Source organism: Numida meleagris, chromosome 6 (genome assembly GCF_002078875.1).
Source record: "Numida meleagris isolate 19003 breed g44 Domestic line chromosome 6, NumMel1.0, whole genome shotgun sequence".
Taxonomy (NCBI): Eukaryota; Metazoa; Chordata; class Aves; order Galliformes; family Numididae; genus Numida; species Numida meleagris.
Genome location: NC_034414.1, coordinates 3,157,990 through 3,182,529, shown reverse-complemented (window position 1 = coordinate 3,182,529; position 24,540 = coordinate 3,157,990). Strand labels below are relative to the sequence as shown.

General features: G+C 40.5%; 2 protein-coding genes across 8 annotated transcripts; both read right to left on the bottom strand.

Moving 5' to 3' along the window:
- ZDHHC13 (zinc finger DHHC-type containing 13) lies at positions 138–12,690 on the bottom strand. Of its 3 annotated transcripts, none has more exons than XM_021402695.1 (17): positions 12,329–12,685; positions 11,971–12,116; positions 11,507–11,629; positions 10,984–11,061; positions 10,019–10,163; positions 9,385–9,449; positions 8,789–8,951; positions 7,705–7,830; positions 7,269–7,402; positions 6,382–6,482; positions 5,001–5,125; positions 3,955–4,017; positions 3,483–3,576; positions 2,841–2,924; positions 1,818–1,975; positions 1,121–1,218; positions 138–409 (listed from the first exon to the last, which is right to left on the bottom strand). In XM_021402695.1, the coding sequence occupies exons 1-17, from the start codon at positions 12,347–12,349 to the stop codon at positions 277–279; spliced, it is 1,857 nt and encodes a 618-aa protein (XP_021258370.1). In that variant the 5' UTR covers positions 12,350–12,685; the 3' UTR covers positions 138–276. The 3 variants fall into 3 exon arrangements, with proteins under 3 accessions (XP_021258370.1, XP_021258371.1, XP_021258372.1); XM_021402696.1 differs by having other exon boundaries at positions 11,971–12,113; positions 12,329–12,682; XM_021402697.1 differs by lacking the exons at positions 5,001–5,125; positions 6,382–6,482; positions 7,269–7,402 and having other exon boundaries at positions 12,329–12,690.
- On the bottom strand, positions 17,532–24,518 carry DHCR7 (7-dehydrocholesterol reductase). 5 transcript variants are annotated; one of them, XM_021402706.1, is made up of 8 exons: positions 24,449–24,518; positions 24,063–24,163; positions 23,001–23,223; positions 22,159–22,249; positions 21,256–21,469; positions 20,288–20,492; positions 19,691–19,822; positions 17,532–19,176 (listed from the first exon to the last, which is right to left on the bottom strand). In XM_021402706.1, exons 2-8 carry the CDS (start codon positions 24,155–24,157, stop codon positions 18,712–18,714), a joined length of 1,425 nt encoding a protein of 474 aa, XP_021258381.1. In that variant the 5' UTR covers positions 24,158–24,163; positions 24,449–24,518; the 3' UTR covers positions 17,532–18,711. The 5 variants fall into 5 exon arrangements, with proteins under 5 accessions (XP_021258381.1, XP_021258379.1, XP_021258384.1 ...); XM_021402704.1 differs by having other exon boundaries at positions 24,399–24,484; XM_021402709.1 differs by having other exon boundaries at positions 24,330–24,454.

Here is a 24,540-nt window from a genome sequence, read left to right as displayed (position 1 = left end):
CAAAGTTTTGACGTTCTGCCCTGAAAACTTACCTTTTAGGAGTATATTTAGTGTCATCTTTTCACATAAAGTTCCACAAAGCACCAGCTCATACTAAGTACACAGAGACACAGTGACTGTTCCGTATCCACGCTTGCTGTAGCTTACACAAAAGAGGTTTAATATTTCGAACAACAGAAAGTAAAAACAAGCAGTTTTTGGAAGAACATAAAAATTAACAAAACGTCCGGTTTTATTTAGCTCTCAGCTCAGCAGCTTTAGAAATTAAGTAAGAATTTATACGGAATGAACATTTTTCTTCTTTATCACGTGAACGTTGTATTGCTTGGTCCAGTCAACTGCACTGGGTTTCACCATGCCAAAGCATCTGCACTGAAAGAAGTCTGCAAGATTCTGGAAGCATCCAAGACTGAAAAACAGAGAAATATTCATTAATAAACCTAACAAAAGATAACTGCAGGCAGCAAAAATATGCGTTCCCCAGGAAGCAGTACTTAAGGTATAAAGCTGTCAGCAAAGACAGCTCTAAGAGAAGAAACATGAGAATGTTCCATTCAGCATTATTCCTTTGCTGACATTTTTTAAACCTACGTTACATTTAAGGGGGAGATAAGATTCAGTTCAACTCAAATATTTGAAATTAATACTAAGTAAGACTTCAGCTGCTAGCACACGAGGGAATATGGATTTTTAGTGTAATAGGGAAACTTTGGTAGTAATTTCTTTATGGAGCGAGATACTGCGAAGTCAGTCAGAAGGGGCTGGTTCATACCCCAGTTCTCTCCCTGGATCTAAAGAACAGACATAGAGAATGATGAACGAACTCAAGGACAATGTCCTCCCTACCTCCCAAATCTTTTCTGCTAATTAGAGCAACAGACTGATTTTGATGCATATACACAGTCATGTAGAAAGAATGCTCTTGGGATGGCAGTTTATTTCGCAGCGTCAAGGAAGTTCTCAGCAAGGAAAAGGAGGTCCAGTTCTTCCTCCCAGCATAACTCAGAGCAGGCACGACCAGCATGCCCACAGATTGCCTGGGTTTTCCATTCATGCAGCAGCGAAGCAGACCAGTACTGAAGGGATACACAGGTAAAACACCGAATTCCACAGCACTTACTTGTATGGATTTCTCCTGAGTGAAACAGGATGCTTAGAAGATTTGCTCTCCATCAGGAGGTTCATTCTCTCATGTGAGGTCAGTCCCAAGAATGCAATCTTAAAGAAAAACACAAGTAACAGTTGTAACACGAACATCACAAATTTAAATTCTGGCAATTCCAAAAAGATACTTTTTTAAGGGGAGGGAGCAGGAAGAAGTTGGCCATATCTAACCACTAAGTGACTTCTGCCATAATTAAGGACTTAAAAGTTGATCTTAAATTTCACTTAAAGAGAATCCAGAGAACTGTAACACTGAGAAAGTAAGTAATTAGAATAAATTTGCGTAATTGGGTTGATCAAAGATTACCCTTTTATTGAAGTGCCTGTAGAAGTTTAAAATCTATAGCAGCTAAGCACATTTCTTGCCTTTAAATAAAGCTTTTCATGGGCTAGAATTTTTGATGAATAGTGAAACTAGAATTCAGATACAGGAATGATTTGCAGACTGTGATCCCACTTTTAGCATCGGAATAATGAGTGCCCACATACCCACGAAACATAAAAGGAGTGCTCTGAGGCTTAAGGTGAGCGTCTAGATATGACATCAGAATAGGAAAGCAGGAGCAATGCCCTCATGGAAAGGAATCACGGAGGGAAACACGCTCATTTGCTAACTCATTATGAGAGGGATGTGAACTGAAGCAAAATGATACCTGGTAAAGCTGAATAGTTAGCCACAATGAAGCCCATACAGCATGGAAACAGGCTAGCATGAAGATGTAGGACACCCATGGAGAACAAGCAGTTATCTGCGTGAAGTATGTCCATGCTCCATCTGTATGGTAACTTGTCATGCAGTGCTTTGACCAATCTGACAAGATTCACAATCACTTCATTACCTTTTTAACACAGACCACTCAAGAACTAAGCGAAGAATATTTGCACAGAGTATTATATAGCAGCGTGCTCTAGAAATACCACTTCCCACTTAAGAACACCCACACTGACATGTGACTGCTTGCTACTCTCGTTGCATAATCTTTACTTTGTGTGTCCATAATCCACAAAGGGAACATTCCAACGACTGGCTCGATACTTCATTTTAATATAAAAACAAAGTTAACTAGTGATATTGAAATAAGTAATCACCTCTCATCATTCAGCCTTCTGAAATTTTGCTGCATGCTAGTTATTAATTTTAGGACTCAAATTTATCATTTATCTAGAACACCAGCAGCAACAAAAGAAGACAGACTGTAATGATGACAAGCAAGCAGTATTTCTCCCACATTACATAAACTGGAATGTTCAGCTTCTGTAGGTTTCTTAGAGACATTTTAAGCCTATGACAGATGTCTTAAACCTATTAAAAAATAAAAATCAAACAAGTCAAGGTTTTGCTGTTATGTCAGTACAGCAATAAAGCGATTTTCCTCCCATGCTCATGTACAAACAGAAAACACTGCACTTTTGGTAAACTTAAGACCACCACGGAAACACAGCAAAGCAACTCACATTCACATCCTGTGTCCACCACTGCCATACCTGGTTCATTTTACTCTAAGTTGAACACTGCCTCATTCCTACAACATAGAACCACAGAACAGCTTCGGCTCCAAGTTACCTTAAGGACTGTGTTGCCCATTTGTGCAGTTATAATTAATGATGCTAGCTAGAAATAAAAACTATACACAGGTCTCTGACAGCTAAATTAAAATAAGTTCATTGATACATACACAGAAGAGTTCGATAAAGCAGCCAGACACTGGTCATAGTCAAGAAACACAGGAACAGTAGGTAGTAATGATGGTTCCCAATGCCTGTATTTGAGGCAAGGAAAATAAAAAAAAGCATGACATTTTAACAATTTTGCAGTGCTTGTATTTCTCCTTCACTTATTAGGAAAAAGAAGAATCTAAAGCACTTTCTATTATTACCTCTGCTGTCCTCAAGAGAGTTTGACAAGGCTGATCTCTCTCAACTTTCTCCTGGAAGCCACTCCAATTTTTATAATAGAATTAGCTCTGATAAAGTCAGCCAGGATTTGTCTCTTCTTTAGAGCACATCAGTTGCGTTAGCTGGATGAGGACTCATTATGCTAACACAGCTCTGCCCATGCACTGCACAGTTGTCTTATATGACTGAAAAATCTATACTATTCAATTTAATTGCTTCACCTTGACGTGTCTAAAAATTGCTAGCTCTTAAAAAAAAATAAAGTAGATTTCTATCAGATAAGATTCTCTCTGGCAACTTTCAGTAACCCCTTCAGTATCTCCAGTGTGTTCTCGCATCAGGTTTGCTCTTTAAGTAGATAAATGTTATTTCTGCAACATTTTTTAAGGCGTGAAATTTTCAAATTTGATAAACACTCTTACCTATGCACTGTGCAATCCACAGAGAATGCTGATCATATCTTGCTACACATGAATCACAAAGAAGGCAGTGCACAGATCTCAAAGGCTTCCTTACCTGTTTGAGCACAAAGGAAAGGAACACAGAGCAAAAGCATCTGCTTTGATCAAAGCTTAGAGCATCATCTAATGGGCACTATCATGTTTTATAACCATTGCTATAGAGTAGGCCTCAAACACAGAACATAGATGAGAATTATCTAAATTTTACCAAGAAAAAGAAGTGATAGAAATATTTTTTTTTTTAAATGAGGAATGTAACCCAAGGATCTGAAAGCTTCTTTGTCACCATAAGTGGGAAAATGAAATCTAAGAACATAGAACAAAGAGGGCATGTAGCACTCACATGACAAGAAGTGAGGAGCAAAACATTTATTGTACTAGTGACTACAAAACAGGTTTTAAAAAAGCAAAGAAATATCAAAACTTTACTTACAAGACACGAGGTGCAAAACGTTCTGAAGTCCAAGCACCCTGCTTCCGCAAGAGCTACAATGTTCTGAAAGATAAAACAGTCTCTGCGTGCATTTGGATCTCATTTTATGGGGACCTGGGAAGATTTGTATGTGAGGTCTTTTGCAGACACTAAGCACTTGGAGAGCCAAGCACCAGTAGGTGTAAATACTTGCAGTTCAGGGACAGAGAAAAGGTCCATGAGAAACAAAAGGGCAAGGGCCCATGCAACTTCACTCACATGGAATTATTTAGAAGAGTAGCTCTCCCCCACACAGTCAGCCAGACTTCAAAAGAGATGAGGACAGAAACTTCTTCAACACTGTTGCAGAAAGACTGGTAAATATTGGCTATCTAGCACTGATAAGCTTTATCAGTACCAGATAGCCAATATTTACTAGTTCTGTGGCAACAATGTTGAAAAAGTTAAAATTGCAGTTTAATCTCCCTGGCAATCTGGAGAAATGCAACCTCATGGACAACAAAAGGAGACTGTAAACAACATGGTGTTCATAATCAATAGGATAAGGGACCAAATAACTCGTGCTCTGCTGACTGGCAGTCCATTTCTTTTTTTGACCATTGTAAAATACGGATAGAAAATACCCATCTTCAGAGCATCTGATGATTTAAACTATTTCTAGCCTTCAGTATGTCTTACGAGCCTGGAGAATCATAGGAAAGTACTGTACCTCTTTCTAACCAGAGACACCTGGAACAGAAACCTTACAAGACTGTTATTTATTAAATGAAGTATCTGTGAATTTGTCACAGATAACAGCAACGGTATATGAGTCCGTACCATGCTTGGCCAAAGCTCATATTCCAATGAGAAGACTGAGGGAAGGAAATTACAGCAAGGTGCTGAAGATAAACCAACAGTGGGAAGAAGAAGAGAACTACAACCTATGTTATCTGACAACAGAACTAAAATCTCTTTGAAGAGAAGTATTTCAAGTTTAACAAAGATACGTTTGATGATAAATGAATCAATCAGAAGTACAACCATGGTGCAGCATGTCAGTTTACCTCTTTTTTGTCTTTTTCTGAAGACTTGATATATCCAGGATCGGTTCTCCAGGCTTTATAGAAAAAATAAAGAAGACCCACTATGCTGAACATGAGAGGGATCTCAAAAACGGTATGGGTCACATGTAACATTTAGGTTAAGGAATATATTCTCTCATCAGGTACCACCACTGTTTGCCAAATAAAATACTCTAAAATCAGAGTGTGGTATTTTACAAGCAATGCACAGAAAGGAAAAGAATGACTTTTTCACTTTCACAGAGCAAGCCTTTAATAGTAACAGCAAAAAGTTACCTCGCTAATCCATGACCCTTAGGAATACTGCTGTACTCACCATCTTCTGCAGAACGTTTCACCTAAACCCTTACGGCTACAATTCTTTCTTTTAATTTAAATGACACCAAGAAAACCTTACAGCTTCACAAAGCAAAGTCAGTAACAGGGTTTTCGTTGCAACAAGTGTACATGTGTATCCCTCACAGGAAGGCAGGCGATCACATCATCAAAATTAATCGTGATAATTCCATTAAGATTTTAATTGGGAACAGTGCCAAAAAAAATGCCACTTAAAGGATGAAGTAATTAAAAATGAATTAAAATTGGGTAGCAATATATTATAGCTGGTTTAGTACTGAATTATTTACGTTTTAAGTATCTCCCTAATGGCCTTCTCCTTCACCAAACTTAATCAATAAATAAATAGATGCTTTCTGTGTAAGAACACAGTACTGAAAAGTGAGTGTAAACGATTAAATAGATGTGCTCAGCAGTCCAAGGGCCTCTTCAAAGAAAGGTAGAAATGAATGCACTGTGCACTGAGGATGCAGCATAACCTCTGAATAAATGCAGAATGGAGAACGGAAGATCTGCTTCTGAGGGATACGAAAACAAACATCAGGCAAACAAATTTAAAAATAAATAAATTGAAGCAGAAGCACGAGTACCACCAACTGCCAAATCCTTGTTATTTAGAAATAAGAGCTGCTTTAAAAATTGGAATGTGTAATGCATGTGTTATGTACCAAAATACATTGCTGGATGATCCCAATCAGGAAACACTGTAGAGTCACCTGGAGATGCTAATATAGACAACTATGCATACAACAAAGATATTTTGATATCCCAGTAAGATAAAAATACATCAGAACTACACACAAACACCTGCTAAAGACAAAAGAATGTACATTTTTAGTCCATCTGTAACTTCCATTTAAACTCAAAGCTATTTAACCCTGGCCCAGTGCAGGTAAACCAATCTTACTAGACAATCACAGTCACGAGGAATTAGCTGGGATTGTTCATCACTCTTTGCAGAACTAGGCTTAGATTTACTAGGATGTGTAAGGAAAGTTCTATTGCATTCCTCCAGTATAAAGGATATCAGGCACGAACCAGAAAAGCCACGTCATAGACATCCAAAAGACTGAACTTAGCATCAGCGCTGTGGGAAGGTACCTTAGATTCCTGAGCCCCACAGACTGCCTGAAAGACGATGAAAATAAAGCAGCATTTTTCTTCCATTCAGATCTGCACTTCATGGAGTACATACAGACCTATCATGGTTATTTTCTTTTTAATTTATTTCTTAAAACTTCACTTGGTATACTTTAAGCCTATGTTAAAGCAAACCAAAACTGCCACTCAAAAGCATTCCTTGGCCAGATGCATAGAGTAATTAATGATACAGAAAAAAAATTTACTGAGGAGTGCTCTGTTCCAGCCCAATTTTATATATCAGAACAGTTGCACACTAGGTGAATAGTATAAACCCTATTTACACAACAACAGTATTGCCATTTCAACAAATAAGCAGCTGTAAGAAATGGAAAATGTGCAAAACAGCTTAGGATATCACTGGGAGGTCTGGGGAGCAGAGAGGGTGGGAATGGTTTGTTAAAACTCATGCCATGTCACAAATGAAGAGGGAAAAGTTGAGCTAAAGCACATTTCTAATCCCATTTGTGATGTCTCAGCGTCTGTCAGGTACAGACATTCAGTAGCACCCTCTTTATCATTAAAATCATCTAATGTGGGGCTTAAACACTGGTGTTTCCTCAGATCTCAAGGATGAGAAACTATTATGTTGCACATCTAAAGACATTTCATTTCAAAATCATTATGAAAAGTACATATCTTTAAATCCTTCACACAACCCTTTCTGTAGTATGGCAAAAAAAATGCCTCTCAGTGAAACTCCAAAAAAATATTGCATTACATCCCACATGTTGCACCTACAAAAATTAAACACAGAGAGAGAAATCCACAAACCTCACGAACAGAGCCATCCCAACCAGCAGGAAGAGAAGCAGACATCCTTTCAAAAGCCAAGAATCAGAACTTAAGTTCATTATGTATCCTACGGCCCACATCAAGGTCAAGCAAGATGCCAACAGCAGGAACAGCTGTTAAAATGACCATTGTTAAAATAGGACAACATATTCAAGCAGGATTTACTTCAAAAGTATTCACATAATATAATAATGAACGTCGAGAGACTCAAGATAGGTAACAAAGTGACACATCAAGACACTGGGGAAAAGGAGAGAGGGAAACAACGATGGGGGGAAACCCATGCCCAAAGAATAGCGAGGTGCCTCTAAAGAATTTCATTGTTGAGTGTCCAGTTTTGTTGTCAGAACGGAGTTCAGTTACATATTATTCTGAACACGAAATGCTGAAGCTTTCTTTCCATGAGTGAAATTACCTCAAATTTCTCCATTGTTCTCAGTAACCTGTTATTTTTTCTGCTTCTCATTCTTCCTTCCTCCGTTAGCATATAAATCATGAAGTGATTCTGAGTTTGAACTGCAAGGTCAAGTGGTGTTTCTCCCTTTAAGAACAAAGGTTACATGTTAAGTGCACAACCAAATAAATGTCTTCCTTTCCTTTGTAACAGAAGCAAGAAATGAACCAAACTAAAACAAGATCTTAGTGGCTTCTTCCCCAAACCCACCTTTTTTCTTTCAGGCAAAGGTTAATCTGATGTTCTGCAGATCTAAAGTCTGATATTTGCAATCAGACTGCATCCATGTGAATCACTTGCTGAACTCTCTCTCAATCTGAAACACTGAACTGTCTTTTAGAATATGACATGCTTACTGAAAGGGAAGCTTTCTTGTTTATGCTAACTTTTGGAAATCAAACAACAACATTCTAAGAGTCATGTGTCAAAAAACCAGCAGATGGAAAAGCTGTGCAGCCTAATATACAAACCTGAATCACTACACTATACAAGCATCTCTATGGGAATCAATAGTTTCAATGTTTATATTTCCTCCTATCAGTTTTTACAAATATTAGGACTAAGACTTCCACATGACTAGCACTTCTGAATGTACAAACAGGCACTGACAGACACTGATCTTTTCAGGATGCCATGCCCATCTTTTTCAAGCCTTTATGAGTCACACCAGACACCAAGGCAGCATTATTTTTGGAAAACCTGGCTGAAGGCTTTACTCATGGCAATGTTGTCGAGCAGAAGACAGCTGACTCAAAACAAACAAATTAAGAAGAAAAGAATCTCTGAAGGATATAATAATTTTGTTCACAGTGATCAGATGAATTGGCTGTTCATTAAATTAATGTTTCAAATCATCTCTATATTCCTACTTTGTGTCACACCGCAAGAAAAGTGCTCGTTTCTTCTTGGAAATAACTCCTGTCTTACTCCCCCCTCCACTTCAAAGGACATTCAAAGGGGAGGGGACTCAGATATCTCTTCACATTCATTTCATCCATTAATACCACACAGATGAAAGAAATAGAAATCATGAAAGAAATTGTACCTTGACATTTTTTATGTCCATGTTAGCACCAGCTTCTAGCAGTAGCTCCACTGCACTAACATTTCCCGATGCGACTGCCCAGTGCAGCGCGGTGTTCTTCTGAACGGTGTCAACAGCATTGAGGGAGGGGTTAAACTTCAGTAGAAACCTTGTGGGTTCTGGTCTAGATGAAAACAGAGTTAAAAGAACACAACACTAGAGAAGAAACTTTTGAACATCTTATTAAAAAAAACCAACATTGCTAGCATCTGTCGTAAAGTAACAGCAGACACAAACGTTTCGCCTCTCAACAAGCTCATCAACAACAGACCACGCTTAGAAATCAGAACCCACCCTTCATTTCACCTTAATTTCTACATTCATGCACCACCTGGCCCAGCTGCAAACCTAAACTACTTTAGGGCATTTCTTTTGGGGGCAAGTCTTTATTTACTGTGCCAAGTTAGCTGCTTCTTCATTTCCAATGTCTTGAACACACAATATTCTAGTACAACTAGAAGAGAAAGGATGTCACTAACAAGTTTCCAGAAGAAAAGATTCAGTGTTGCACCGAGGAAGAAGCGGACAACAGATTCTTTTAGTTATTCCCTACTTACCCCATCACTTTTTGTGCTGATAGCATTAAAGGCGTTAGTCCACTGAAGTCTGTTGTGTCTATGTTCTAGGTATAAGAAAAAGATACTAAGTGATTACTATTGACTTCAGTAAATGGAATTACATGGGCAGATTCTGAGCTACACAGCTACACCACAGTAGCAAAAAGAAGCTAAGCTGTGTCAGCCAGGAAGCCAACACTCAAACAAATTTTCTTCCTTCCATGGGTCTTGCATGGCATTCATTTCAGGATATGCTGAGTGCCCATTAAAGTTACTTTAAAAGGAATCAATTACATCCACACAATTCCTTCAGTTAACCATATTTCCTGCCTTCTCTTGATAAAAAAAATCCTATGAATGAAATTTACTTTGGAAAGCAATATTGAATATCTTCCCTGTGTAAAGGAATAAAGTGCATAACTGAATGTTCAAGAATATAAAACTGGTTCATTCAAAGAACAAAAAATGATAACAAATCAATACATAATCATTTAAATGTAGGACATAAAGCACAGGGAAATACCAAATACATGCTTGTACTTTAGGAAACAAAATTTGAATTCTGCAAGGTATTGTCAGAGCAGAACCAGCTACTTCTAAGCAGAAAATAACACTTGGGACATCAGCAACATACCTGGCCCTTTGATATGAGGTAAGCTACAATGGGCATGTGTTGAAACAGCACTGCCAAATGAATGCTGCTGAACCCCTCCCCATCAATAAGACTGGGATCTGCTCCATACTTCAACAGTAAGATGACCATGGGTAGGTGCCCTTGTCTGTAACGACAGACGAAATGAAACTATGACGATGACAAAGAGCTTGAGATCTTAATGAAATCATCATCTCAATGGTTCTTAGATATTCTAATAGAAAAATCACTTCAGATTCTTGTATAAAGAGACTTATAATTTTTCTTTAAACCAAAAGTTTGTATCAGAAAATTAATTTAAATACATCTCAATTTGTCAATCTGAGGCAAACTGTCCATGGTAGTTATTCTGCTGTAGTTTCTCCTGTGAGCAGTCAACCTCAGAAGAATCCTTCGTTCAGCATAAGATTAAGCACAGAGAAAAGAAACGCTCTTCCAGTGAGAGCATTTGCACTTATGAGAAATTACTTCAGAAACAGTATTTAAGGTGAAGTGCTTCCCAGAGGGCACACCAAGTTAAGGTAGGGCAGAAACTAAAACAACTGGAGGTATATTAACCAGACACAGTGAAGTCCAGGGGACACTGACTACAGCATCTCTGTAACAAGTACTGAAAGCCAACTTAGGCAAGGCAACACAACTAAGCCTTCTTTGCCTAGCAAGGTAGGACCTAAGAGGCCAAGCCTGACCAGTGCTACTCTAGGAAAAGTTCAAAATCCAAGTCTGCCCGAAGTACAGATGCATGCATAACACAAGCCAGCGGCCTGCAAAGTGGCTAAGAATCAGAGAATGGATTTCAGTGTAATTATGGATATGCTATCAAGTTCTGTGTAACTTAGCAAAGGGAACACACGACACCAATTTCTTTCAGATGACCATGGCTACGCTACACAAAACGTTACTGTTAAGACCAGCAGATTTATAATCAGTAGAGGCAAGCAGCATACCTAATGGCCCAGTGAAGGGGAGTTGAATTCAATTCTCCACCTAGCTGATCCACTACTGCACCTTTGGAAATATAGTATCTGTATAACAGCAACAGAATAAGACAAGACATAATAAAACATGAAAACATTATACTAAGGATAACATAGGTGTAGGAGCAAATAGATCATAATAAATAAATTTTCTTTAGAAAAGCAAGTGGATGACAACATTTTTTCAGAAAAGGATGCTGCTTTGAGAAAACGTGCAAGAAAACACACAGTAAGTAGCAAGGCCCTTACAGAGTCAGTTTTAATCTTTGTCAAGTGAAACAAATCCAGGAAAACCTGATGAGTTCACGTACTACATAATTTCACAAGGAAAGTGTGGTAACTACAAGTCAGTGACATTTTCACAAAGGTAACTGGGTTAAAATTCAAATTTTAAGCTTTTTTCCCCTCAAGGAGCACACTCTCCGTCTTGAAGCAATCATGATCAGTAGTGACAGAATGCTCAAGATACTTTCACGTGGACTCTAGAGCTTACTTAACCAGCTCCTGTCTGTTGTTTATTGCTGCCCAGTGAAGAAGAGTCACATTTTCTTTGTCTGGTTGTCGAACATCGTAGCCAGCTTCCACTAGTTCTTTGCACCGCTCTAGCATTCCATACCTTCAATGAGAAAAACAACTGACTTAATTCTTAAATATCTTCCAGTTTAAACAGCGTCACACACATGAAAAAGTAAATCCCTGTAAGCCTTGTTCAAGAGCTCCACTTTGTATGCGATGGAAGTCTTGTAAAAAGAGTTGGTCTGAGCCTTGATACATTGAATGTTCTACCTAACAAAACAGACCTGGTTGAAATATTGTTGCTTATGACAAAAATGTTTAGTAGTATACTTTAAATGATTTCCCTTGGCCCAAGCAGGTGATAACAGAACCTTAACGTTACGGCTTGCGTTACAGGAAACACCTATTTCAAAACTTTGCCCACACAAAACATAGACTTACTGTGTAGCCTCCACAATATCACAGGTGCCAGGGTCTTGGGCAGCAGGGTGCAGTCCCGGCAGCACCGGCACTTCCTGCTCCCTGCAGATGCTACGGCAGCTGTGCGCGTGAGGTCGGTGAGGCCCATGGCAATGGCTTTTACACTGCCGGTTAACAAAACATCCATCAGCAAACATCACGGAAACGCCGGACCCCACACCTCCGGGCTGAGGGGCGCAGCGGGACGGGACGCACCGGGGGTACCCCCCCCTCAGCTCCCCGAGCGAGCCCAGGCCACGGGAGGACCCTCCCCCCTCCCGTCCACCAGCTGCCCCCACGGCGCCTGCAGGCTCCCAGCGCCCGCCCCGAGCCCCCTCACCGCCGGGCCGCCCCCGGCCATGCCGCCGGCCGACCTCCGCAGCTTCCTGCTTCCTGGTTACCGGCACGCGGGGCGGGGCGGGGAGTTACCGAGAGAACCACGAAGGTTGGCAAAGCGCGGCCCCCAGCACGGGGAAGACGAGGAGCTGCTGGAGAGGGTCCGGAGGAGGACTACGGAGATGCTCGGAGAGCTGGAGCACCTCTCCTGTGAAGGAAGGTTGAGGGACGTGGGCTTGTTGAGCTTGGAGAAGGGCAGGCTGCGGGGAGACCTCGCTGCGGCCTCCCAGTGCTTGAAAGTTGAAGCTCAGGCCTCTGAATTCTGAAAACCTGAGGCAAACAGAAGATATTTCCTTCACTAGAACGTGCCGAATGAGTCCGTAGAAATAAAACGTTTCTGAACAAAGGTCTCAAAAACTGTATGCGTGACGACTACTCACTTCCCCAGCGCCGAAAGGACAAATGTGGGTACTGCCAGGCTGAAGTCTGGCTGGCAACCAAGATGTCGCAGAATGAATGCAAAATCAAATCCTAGCTGACATGTTAATACAGATTTTCCTTCCATATGCACAACTGCTACATAAATAGATATCAAAGCGGCTCCGCTTTATAAATATTTAGAGCTTTAACTTAGCTCAGCATCACAAAATATTTTCTATGATTTGAAGGTAGAGATCATGCTGGGGAAGCTTAGGGAGAAACAAAACAGCACGAAGATTCGGTAGACATTTTGCTACCTCGATATAACAGATCCCAGAGTGCAGAAGCACAAAAACGTGACTGCAGAAGAGCTTGCTTTCCAGTTGAAGAATTTGGCCTGCAAGAAGTTCTCATTTGTTAAGATAGAAGTCAGTCGGGCAAAGATTTTCTGCATACAGCTGTTGGTAGCAGTAATGACTGCGTACTACTGTACACTGGCAATTTTCAATCTTTGTTACCTGTGGGCCTCACCTCTGGCATCTTTTTTTTTTTCCTAATCTATAAGAAGCTTTCTACAAGGAGGAAGAAATGCTTTCCTGCTACTGTACATTCAAGTTAAAGTACTGCAGTGTTTGCATGAGTAAAACCAGCTTTGAGTTGTTTGCAATCCTTAGGAGACTGCAAGACTTGGAGTAAGTGCATTTTCTTCCCTAGTCCTGAACCAATCATCTCCCTTCCAAACAAGCTTTTATAAGTGACTGCGATTAGCGTCACTGTGATTAGATAGCAGTAAAGAGATACGTGGGTGTTCAGCAGCTTCCAAACTGCATTTTGCATTCACTTCACTGAGTAAATGACAGAAAGATAAGTAGAAAAAGATGCCATTAAACCAGACAAAAGCATATAAAAATTGAAATTTCGATAGTAAAATGCTTTTTTAATTTCGCAAAACATCATCTGCATTGACATTTTCCCTTATTGCTTTTGATGATGATGCTTTACAAAGCAGTTTAAGTAATAAGATTTTCAAACTACGGCTTTTGTAAGGGAAAAAACTTTAGAGGGCACAGAGGGCTTCTGTATTTTCTCTCTCCTGAATTCTTTCTCCAGGTCTGCTGTGCAAGGACTGTTTATGGGGTCGTGGGAATAACATGACAAACAGCTGCCAACAGAAGGCACATTTTAATTTTTCCTCCCTTTACACCCCTAGAATAAAGCAGAGAGCTGTTTGTTAAATGTAAATGAAATGGATTGCGTGTGTTCTCACAGCCAAGTCTCCTCAGCAGCCCTCCCTTTTCCAAGTTATCTGCGCACAGCCGCTCACCGCCAGGAGGCAGCGAGGGGTAAGGCAATAGCTGAGGTGCCCCAGGTTGCAAGGAAGCCCACGGGCACCGGCCAAGGATCCTGCACTGCCACTCATCCCAAACTGAACTAACAGCTGTGAGGTAATGTATAAACTGCCTGCACATGCGATTCAGAGCCAGCTCTCCTGGCGTTTCATGAACAAAGCAAAGCACATCAGACAGAATCAGGCTGCTGACTTTTAACTAATAAAACCATCTTGTAGAGAACTGACATTTTAAAGGTTAGGGATGTCCTGGTCTGCTAAGTGTTTTCTGCTAGAGAGCAAGAGAACCCGGTGGGACAAAGGAACTCCACATGGGCAGTCTGAGCTTACAGCCAATGGCTGATCATGCAGAAGGGAAGTTGAAGGAGAAGAACACTCACATGGCTGCCCTGAAAGCAGTTACCTTGCTCCGCTGCAACTGCAGCTTAACTTGAAGTTTTGCACAATGTTGTACTACTTTTCCTTTTTTTTTTTTTTTTTGAATGAAAACACCTAGGATTTACTAAACTGGATCAAATCAGAGGTCTACCCAGTTCAATATCCTGCTTGGCCTTTTGCTTCAGAAGCTGACACTTACATTACCCAACTGTTCATTAACCACCTCTTGTATAACTCTTCTGAACTAATACAAAAATGTGTTTCAATTTTGCCAAACCCTCCAACTTGAGGAAGTTGTTCACTCTTGCGACTTTCGTTGCAATTTCCACTTTCCCTACTTGGAAGAGTTTGGTTGCTGTTTTTCCCCTTTTAGGCTTTTATTCCTGTAGGAATTGTAGCAGAAAAACACACAATTCCAGTTTTATTTTCCATTGCACACCACTTTTCAAGTTCGTGGGCCTGTGTTAAACACAGCACATGATCTGAACTTAAACTGACAATTTAGAGCAGAAAATATCTCGAGGCTGCCACCACGAGGCAACAACGTGTTCTGCTGCTGACACTGAATAAAGCTACAACCAAGTTAGCAAATCTCACTGCATTTTACACACAGTACTTCAGGCCAGTTCTGAGTTGTACAGAGTTAGAGATTTGAGAAGAGGAGCTTATATGTTTAATACCTACATGCAACACATATGCTACAGTCTACCACTGAATTGTGTCAGTATCCTTGCAGGCTGGGTTGGAATCAACTGAACTTTAGCTTTGCATCAAGAGTTATTAGTTTATAACCTTCCTTGCGCTGAAAGGTGGAGATCAGATCTCAGCAACGCCATCTTCTTGCAATATCTAGGGACAGGTTGTGAAGTGGGGGAAGCCCACCCCTCAGCCCCCTATAGATGGGCTACTTACAGTCTATAGTGACTATCTGCTAGAAGGTTGTGATTCTCCCTCTTAGATGCATGGCACTTGGGAGTGTGCTCAGCCTGCTGCACCCTGCTCATTGGCTTTTGTTAATTTTTCTCCCTGCAACAGTCCAAAGTAAATATATTAAAATACCACGCTTTTAACTTCTTCACCGCTCCAAGTAATTAACAGAAGCTTTTGCTGCATGCTCCCACTAGTTTTAAACCAAGTTAAATCAAGATCATTTTCACAAATCTTGGCAATCTTACACTTAGAGCATGTGTCTCTGTGGAATGCTGGAAATTCTGAAAATTTGATAAGAGATAGTGATAGCACAGTATCAATAAATATGAACTATCAGAGCAAAAGCTAACCTAACACACACACTCAGAAATCCTTCAGAGCAGAACACATACTGATGTACTTTTTGGCATTGTGAAGGCAACAAATCCAAACATGCCCACATCACAATATGTGGCACATATATCACTCTATCAGTGGTCAATTGTCTTTTAAATGACTCCGTTTTAAAGGCTGACATCAGCTGCACACTGCTCACACACTTCAGACTATCAAGTTAGCATTAAGCTTACAGAACTGATACTTTTTTAAGTGGTTCTCCAAAAACCACTTATTTGTAAGAAATATAAACCTCAATGCGGTTACCACTTTCTTTTCCAGCCAGATGCAAACCCCTGCACACACACAGTTTGTTCTGATGCAGTCTGCATGCCACACAGACAATACAGAAACAAAGCTCTGTGTGGAGAGCAGGAAAGCCTGAAGAGCCAGAACGTGTCATGCTTACATCAAATAGGATGCGAGTTTAACCCAGCAATGGTCCCTTGCTCAAAAAACCTCGTAACTAATTGCTTCCTACCATGAGCTTAATGATCTTCCAACAAAAAATTCTCACTTGCAGCAGCTAGGTCAAGCTGCAGGGTAAAGTTCTCGACAGTTGCAGTTAATTCTGCATCAAGTAAACAGATAAAAGCCCTTCCACACTCCAATGTCAAATAGTACAGAAAAACCTTTGTCTAATATTAGAAGTAACAGAAATTACCCTGAAGAATTGTTTGAATGCACAACGCTCTCATTATTCACAGCATTGCTCTTTCTCTTCAAATTTCCCCCATTTTATTTTTTAAATGCTGATGTTTTTATTGGCCTTCATTGGGCAATTTCTTCCATTAGTCATCTGGGATTTATCAGTGAAGAGAGGAACATGCCATGCCGTGCAAGGCTACCGTGATTTAGAGCTCAGATTATCTTGCAGTATTTAAAGAGCCTTGGCATTAACAGCATGCTGTCAGTACAATTTCCAAGGCTACTCAAGAAAAGGATATAAGTATGTGGTCTCAGGCAAGTTGAGAAAAGAAACTATCCAATTATTTCAGCAAAATCTGGGTCAGCCTAAGCAGTGAGGTGTCAGCAACTGATGGGCTCCAGCAGCCCTCAAATCCCACACTCTATTTCTCCTTCCTGCGAAACAAGCACTCAAATATTACAAGCACCACTCCTTGGTGAACTGTTCAGGTTCATCTTAACAGAGACTTTTTTTACTCCACGGGAATTCTTTAGGATTAGAGAGCAGAAATTGTCAGATATAGCTATTCCTAGCTCAATTTCAATACGCACCAGTGTATTTCCTGGTTATCTGCAAAATGATAAAACACTTATCAGGCCCAGACATAGTACTGGTGCTAGAGTTAGGTTTCTCCACAAAAGTATCTCTATATATGCTTGTAAAGCCCACCCTGAAACACAGCCCAACCTCATGCTGCATTTGTTCTCAAGATTTGGAGAGCTCCTTTCTCACTAGGGAAAGCTATCCCTTCAGGAGCACTGCAACAGAGCTGAAACACATTCACCAACACACCATACTCATATCTCCCATGAAGATCAGTGCATTCAGCAAATCCTACAAGAAATCAGCTTGTACAGTTATCTACTTACTGTAAAAAAAGTGTATGTATGTGAACATAGCTACCAAGCTCATTACAAGCATGGGTAATATTTTGATCCCTCTTTATTTGCATTTCCTTTCTGCATTCTTGAATTTGCTCCTCAGATTGTATGCTTCGAAGAGTTCCTTTTGAATCCTGTAACTTTGAAATGTAACTATTAAAAAGAAAATGAACAGCTGAAAAGAAAATTAGCAGTATTTTTTTTTACTTGTCTTCAAACTAAACATTTTGTTCTCAAACTGTTACAAACATCAAACATTATTTTAGATAAAAATGACAGCAAACAAAGTTTTCTACCCACAGTAAAGAAATCAATGCATTCTCAATATCTTCAAAAAGCAAGTAGGATTTCAGTATCAAGATAATAACCACGTGGACACGGACCATGTTTCTCCAGTGCTGCAGACTAACGGAATTATCAAGCCATACTAACTTATACCAGCCCACACAAATAACTTGTGAGTCAGATTACACCAGTCTTCTGAAACACTAGTTATTTCCTAGGTTAACCCCTTCAAATGAGGAAATCAAAGCCTCCATCAGAACACTACTAACTGTAGGTTATGAATGCCACAAGCAACCATACAGTTCCTTTCTAGAAGCAATCACACCATTATTTTCCTTCTCCTCCTCTAATTCACTGGTAACTCGCTTCAAGTACTTGGCTGCTGTGAGGAGTGAGGCTTCCTCCCAGCACTAGAAAGATTTCAAGAGTCTAAATGCATGCAACTTTTCTTCAATTCCAAGGTAATTCTGCGAGAGGAAAGAAGAGTTCCAGGTAAAACAGGCCTTTTTAGAGATGCCTCTTGTAGCAATCAGAAAGATCAACATGATGGAAAATGTTACAAAAGAGGTAGAAAGACCAGCACAACGGCAAGGTGCTACAAAGAAAAGGAAGTAGATCAACTCAGCCCTATCAGAAAATTTGGGGTTTGGAGGGAAAAACTTCCACCAAAGAGGGATCTCTAAAAAGAGAACCTTCCTTAATGGCAGTCAGCCTTTAAATGAGGCCTAAGAGGGGTGGAGCCTGGTTCCTCCCCTTCTGGTCACACAGTGAATTGCCTTCACCTGCGCTCCCAGGGCTGACTGGGTCTTTCCTCCAGCTGCTCAATCAGTGGTTCAATCCATGACTGAACGCTTCCGATACATCCATTAAAAAGGCCATTTCTGTGCCTCGTTTTGTTTACTTTAAACACTGTGCCTGCTTACTAGAAGCACATTCCCTCAGTACATGAAGGATAGTTCTCCAGGCACCTTTTGTTCTACAGAGAATTGTGCCTTTTCCAACATATTTTTGTTAGTTTAACAGTGCGAATAAGCTCTTTTCCTTTAAAAGAAAGTTTATTTCCCTTAGATTCCGTGTCAGCCTTAAAATAGCCCTGGTATGAGCCGGTAGGGTACTGCAGCAGTGTAGTGCTTCCAGTCTTTCCCGTATTTGCTGTAACAACGGTGTTCATCCCTAATGCAACGGTGAACTAGCAGAATAGTCATATAAACAATGTAGAAGTAAGGCAAGATGTGTTCAAACCCACAGGTCAGGCAATAGGCCAGGGAGCCCATCAAATCTCCAGTGTAGTTAAAATGGCGTGCCCACCCCCAGAACCCTGAGGTCATCAGCTTGCTGTAGTACTTGGTCCCATCCGCAGACATGTAGGAGCACTCAATGTAGTTGGGCTTCTTCCCCCATATCTTGCAGTTGCCATTGGTACGGCGGAAGAGATCTTTCTGGTGGTTTGTCATTCTGAAGATATAATAGCCAACCAAGCCCAACGCCAAGATCCCGATGGCACTAGCTGTGCAGAGCTGCACAGGGTGGTAAACCAAATATAAACCCTGGAAGACAGAACAGAGGCATTCAGTGATTTACTTTAAAAACACGCTCAGGGTGCCAGACAAACTATTTGACCCACGGTGACCCGGAAGAGGTGATTAGAAAGAACATGAAAATTCATCCTATCAGTAATACCACAGAATCTTTTCAAGAAATCCTGCATCGTACGTTTCCTTTCTTTTCACTATTGCATTTCTCTGGTTGCACAAGAAAAAGGGAGAAATCGTGAGGACGCAGAACAAATGGGAAAGGAGTACAGAAAGAGACTGAAGGGATTTAGAAAAAATACACAGATGAAACAATAGACAGTGACAGAAAGAGGAACAAAAGAAGAGAGATGTTAATTCCATCCAGGGACAGTAGGCTTTCCTACAATGGAATTATTACAGAGTGTTGTAATAGCCAGTATTCAAGCTGTCAGAAAAGAAAAGAAGATAAACAGCAATCTGCTAGAGAGAATGTTTCTGGAAAGCTTCTTTCCTTTCAGCCCAAACACCAGTTTTATCTCATCTTTACCTGCAGAGTATAGAGGTAAGGCAACCAAACGCAGTCTCCCCAGCCCAAGTACCATCCAAAATGATCGTGGCAGATATCAATGGTTTTCAAATACCAGGCTTCATTCCAGAAGAAGTCCAAAACATAAATACCCTGAAAAATAACGATTCTATATTAATAACATAACACTGTCACCTGTCACCCTGTTTAACAGCATCAATCTAATCTTTCTGTGCTGTCTCGTGGGAAGATCTCAAAACTAACCTGTGTTTTTATTGTTAACGCCTCAACAATAGAGTATTAAGAGGAATATAACATATACAGGATGGACTATACATGGACTATATATGTAGAGCTAAAACAATAATAAGCAAGCAAACAGCATTAAGCAAAGTCAGTAACACAACTATTCACCCTGTGCTAGCAGATAGACTGGATTATTCCCAGCAGCCTTCTGAATGAAAATGGCCAAAGAAGCAAGTCCCAGCGCATCATCACTGCGTGACACTGCTCAGGCCAGGATGAACAGTGTAAGTTCAAACTCAGTGCAGGATTTTTTCCTACTTTAACACTAGTTTATTTTCAAACTGATATCTTATTTTCCTCCTCCCCTCTTACCTGAAGGACATTGACAAGGATCATGGAGTTGGTTACGTGACCATACAGCTCCTGTTGTTTAGCAGCATAAGAAAGGTTAATCAGAGTCCAGGCTACAATACCAGGGCGCCCATTGAAGAACAGCTTGAAATCAAACCACTTTCCTATTCGAGGGTTAAATTCAATCCCCATCATGTAGTCGTAAAAGAAGTTGCCAGTGAATTTGCTAGAAAATATACAAGATCAGAAATTTATGTAGTTATAAGAAATACAAGTGGTTAGTATTCCAGTTATGTGTTTCAGATTATTTCCCAAGGTGCTTGATGTAACACTGATAAAAATCCTAAAGCCACGTCATGTTGTGTAAGGTAACACAAATGGATCCAACCAAAGCATTTCGTTAGTAGAAGGTAAATTTTAGATTCGAGGCTGCATGGGAACTGCAGAGTCAGGGCCTGAACCACTGATTGAGCACCTGGGGAAAAGACTGGGTCAGCCCTGGGAGCAGAGGTGAAGGCAATTCACTGTGCGACTGGAAGGGGTTGGAGCCTGGCTCCACCTCTCTTAGACCTCATTTAAGGGCTGGCTCCCACTGAGGAAGGATCTCTTTTTACACATCTGCACACCTAGATCAGAGACAGGTGAGCTAATCCTTTTCCTCCCTTTATAATACCTTTCTATTGTGCTGGTCTTTCTGTTGTTATATCTCTATTGTAACATCTTTCCATCGTGTTGATCTTTCTGACTGTTACAGGGGGCATCCTAGTTTAAACTTAGTATCACTTTTCAGCACTCCAACTATAACCTTACTTGCTGGTCTCAAGTAGGACAGATATATTCATGACACTGAGGCTGCAGCCATCAGTTGACATGCACCATCCTCTGTGCTTCACACTCCATGTCCTTGTTAAGGAAGGAATCACAGTCCTACACTGGTCACACCAAATGTCTGACTTCCTAGTATTCTTGTATTGTTAGAAAACACATACCAATCTCTGGCATTTGTAGGGAAAAAGTGCCCTTTAATCCATGCAAATGTAGAAACTGCATATCCCAGGATATTGGCACACCACAGGAGAGGAATCCAATTGTCAAAAATGATGGTAGGTGAGAAGTAGTGGAAATAATAAGCATTTGCAAACCAAAGCACATGGGTAATGATCCAAGCTTGGAGTCCATTGATTTCATACTTATTTACTACACCTAAAAAGTAAAGAAGAAAAAATATATCAATATTACTGATAATGCATGAGTACAGTTATGAATATGGACATGCATACAATACCCAGAAGCTCAATACCCCAGTGCTCATGAAAAGAGTGACTCTCCTCACCTGCTTTGAACATCACCTCCCCAATCTTGAGGTGCTTTTCTGAGTTTCATTATACTCTGCTGTAACCTCTTAGGCTAAGCTTTTTCTTCCCTCTCTTCACAAAATGGTGGATTTGCAACCTCACCAAAATTTTATTAAGGTTTCACATTACCCTTTGCTCACATCACGCACTTTGCTCAGATTTTGCAAGTTACCTTGGCTAAAATAGGTGTGATTGCATTGTCAGATGCTAGCAATAGTCTGCTGTTGATCTGTAATTTTGCTGCTTCCAGTCTGTATTTTCCCACTGCTGCTATGCTGCCTGCTGTATTTTCTTTAGGTATGAATCACCTAATTGCACAACCAAGCATTTTACTAGCAGTAAGAGACAGAAATTTTACAATCTCATCTAAAAGATGAATGTTGATTTGTTTAATTACTTGAAATAAACATATACAGAGTGAAAACACCTATGTCCAGGTTTCCTCCAGATACAAACAGATTATTGGAGATGAAGTACAGAAGTGTTATCAGTCAGAAAGAATGAGTATGTTGCAGTGTATTCCAAGGAAAAGCTTACCAGCAGGAGTGACAGCACCTTCTTGGACACCTCCTACGTATCCAGGAAGAAACTTGTGGCAGAAGTCAGGAACAAACACATACAAAATCACCTAGAAGCAACAGAACATTTTAAACGTAAAAAAAGGGATAAGACAAAACTCCCAATGCACTGTTTCATACACATAACAAAAGTTAACACTCAGCAGTTTCAATTAAGTATGAAATCTACAAATACTGTAGGATAAGCTGTTATTTTAGACTAGAAACATGTCCCAGCTACTAAACAATTTTAAATATGCACTCCATATATGGTTATAGCCTCTTCTTGGCAAGGAAGGAGTATTGCTAATCAGACTTGGGTCCTCATCCTTTAATTTAACCTGTTATAAGTAAGTCACTTTCTAATTTGGAACAATGGCAGTAGTTTGCAAGTTTGAGGATATTTTACAGAGAAGTTACATTTCACAAGTAAGTGTTCTTTTACAGTCTGTCTATAGAAAATTCCACTCCTTCCACAACTAGTTTGGTATAATTACTGTGTATTAATTTAAATATATCAGTGTTGTTGTTATAGGCTTACTTTATCTTAATAAACCATGTTATCTTTGACTCCTGTAAAACTCATTCAAGGCAGCTGAGCTTATATTTGTGTAAAATAGTTATATCACAGAGCATCCACAGGTGCAAGCAATACTGGGATTCATCTGGGAGCGTTATTCTCTGGCTCGCTGCCAGACACAGCAAAGACATAGAAAGTGATAAACAGAAAAAGTAGGACAGGATGACATTCTACCATCTTCCGTGTAAATTACTGAAAGCTGTTTTTAAAAACAGCCACTAGTTCATACTTCAGTAACACACCTGGAAGGCAACCCAAGCAGCATAGATGCCAGCAGCTGTATAAGTCAACGTAGGAGTCTTATTCCAGATGTCAGACAGATGTTTATTCCCCATGAGCAAGTCAATGAGAGGATTGGTCAGAGAGCACTGGTACTGGTTGCAGGACATGATGAAGTAATACACGATCAGCGGTGCAAATGCGAGCAGGAAAAGAATGCTTGCCAAGGAAAACCAGTCTACCTCCCTGTAACCAAAAACAGAGCTTTTTTTCTAGTTTTGTTAGGATAGTAGTTCTCATTAAGTCAGGCATTTTATTTTTTTCAGTGTTCTTTCTAGACTCACCAGATGAAAATGAAAAATAATTTTAGGGCACATGTTTGTTTGGGTCAAACAGTTACAGGAAACTTAGCATGTTACCTACTCTCCCATGAACTGTTACAAACCTGTTATTCACAGTAACAGAAGAGCTAATATCTCCCCTCCAAGAAGCACACTATTATTACAGTCTTCAATTTTTTTTTTTGTGAGTCACAGGTTTAACTGGTAAAGGGTAACAGAATCACAAGACTATTCTGCTAAGCTTGGAAATGCAGACAAGACACACCCCAGACAGCCAGAAACTGAACATGCTGCAGCACCAGTGGCTGTGGTAGCAAACTATACGAACAGCCATGGCTGTTTCCAGCTGCATTGCATGAATGCTCTAATAACACACTACACTTTGACAACACGGGTCTCAAGCCTTGCTGCAGCAGGTGTCAGCTGGCAATAACAAAGATGGAGACCTGTTTTCCAAATTGCAGTGAATATTGTGTTCAACCTTTGAAGAAACTACCAACTGTCACTGATTTTTTTACAATGTGTTTTCCCTTTTTTGCAAGAAGGGCTATGTGGTAACCCAAGCTGTCTGACAAGTTCCACGTTCAGAAACCTTAAGGAACTCTTGGCAACTGACGCTACAGCTCATTATCATTAGCACTGCACCCACCTTTTAATAACAGTGTGCAGTTCACAAACAATGTGACATCTATAAAAGTGAGAAAGAACCAACGCGAAATACAATGACAATTGAGCTTCTCTCACCATGCTCTTCCCCACTGTGCTTGAGGAGCCCGAGCGTCATTTCGGGTGCTTTTGTGATTCCTTTCTTCATGTTTTTTCTCCCGATGGGCTGCCATGGCGTTCTGTAGGAAAGAAAACAGTCACAGCATTACTCTAGCTGGATCTTTCAGCTGCACAGGTTGTTAAAAGCTCTTAAGTATCCTCCAATTACAAGAACCTTGGGAGCGAAGATGAGAATAAAAATAGCTTTCCAAAATCCTTACGTCCTGGCCTGACTCCGACCCTCACCCTGTGCTGCCTAGTTATCAGTCCTGACTGCTGATCCGTTTATCTCAATTTGTATTTTAATTATCCAACCTCCGCTCTATCGCTCAGCAATTCTCCCACAGCGATACCGCTCCGCTCACCTCCTGCCAGAGCGCTGCTCCTCGACCCCGCCCCTCGCTGTCGCTCCGACCAATCCGCGCCGAGCTCTCCACGCCCCTCGGTGTGGCTCCGA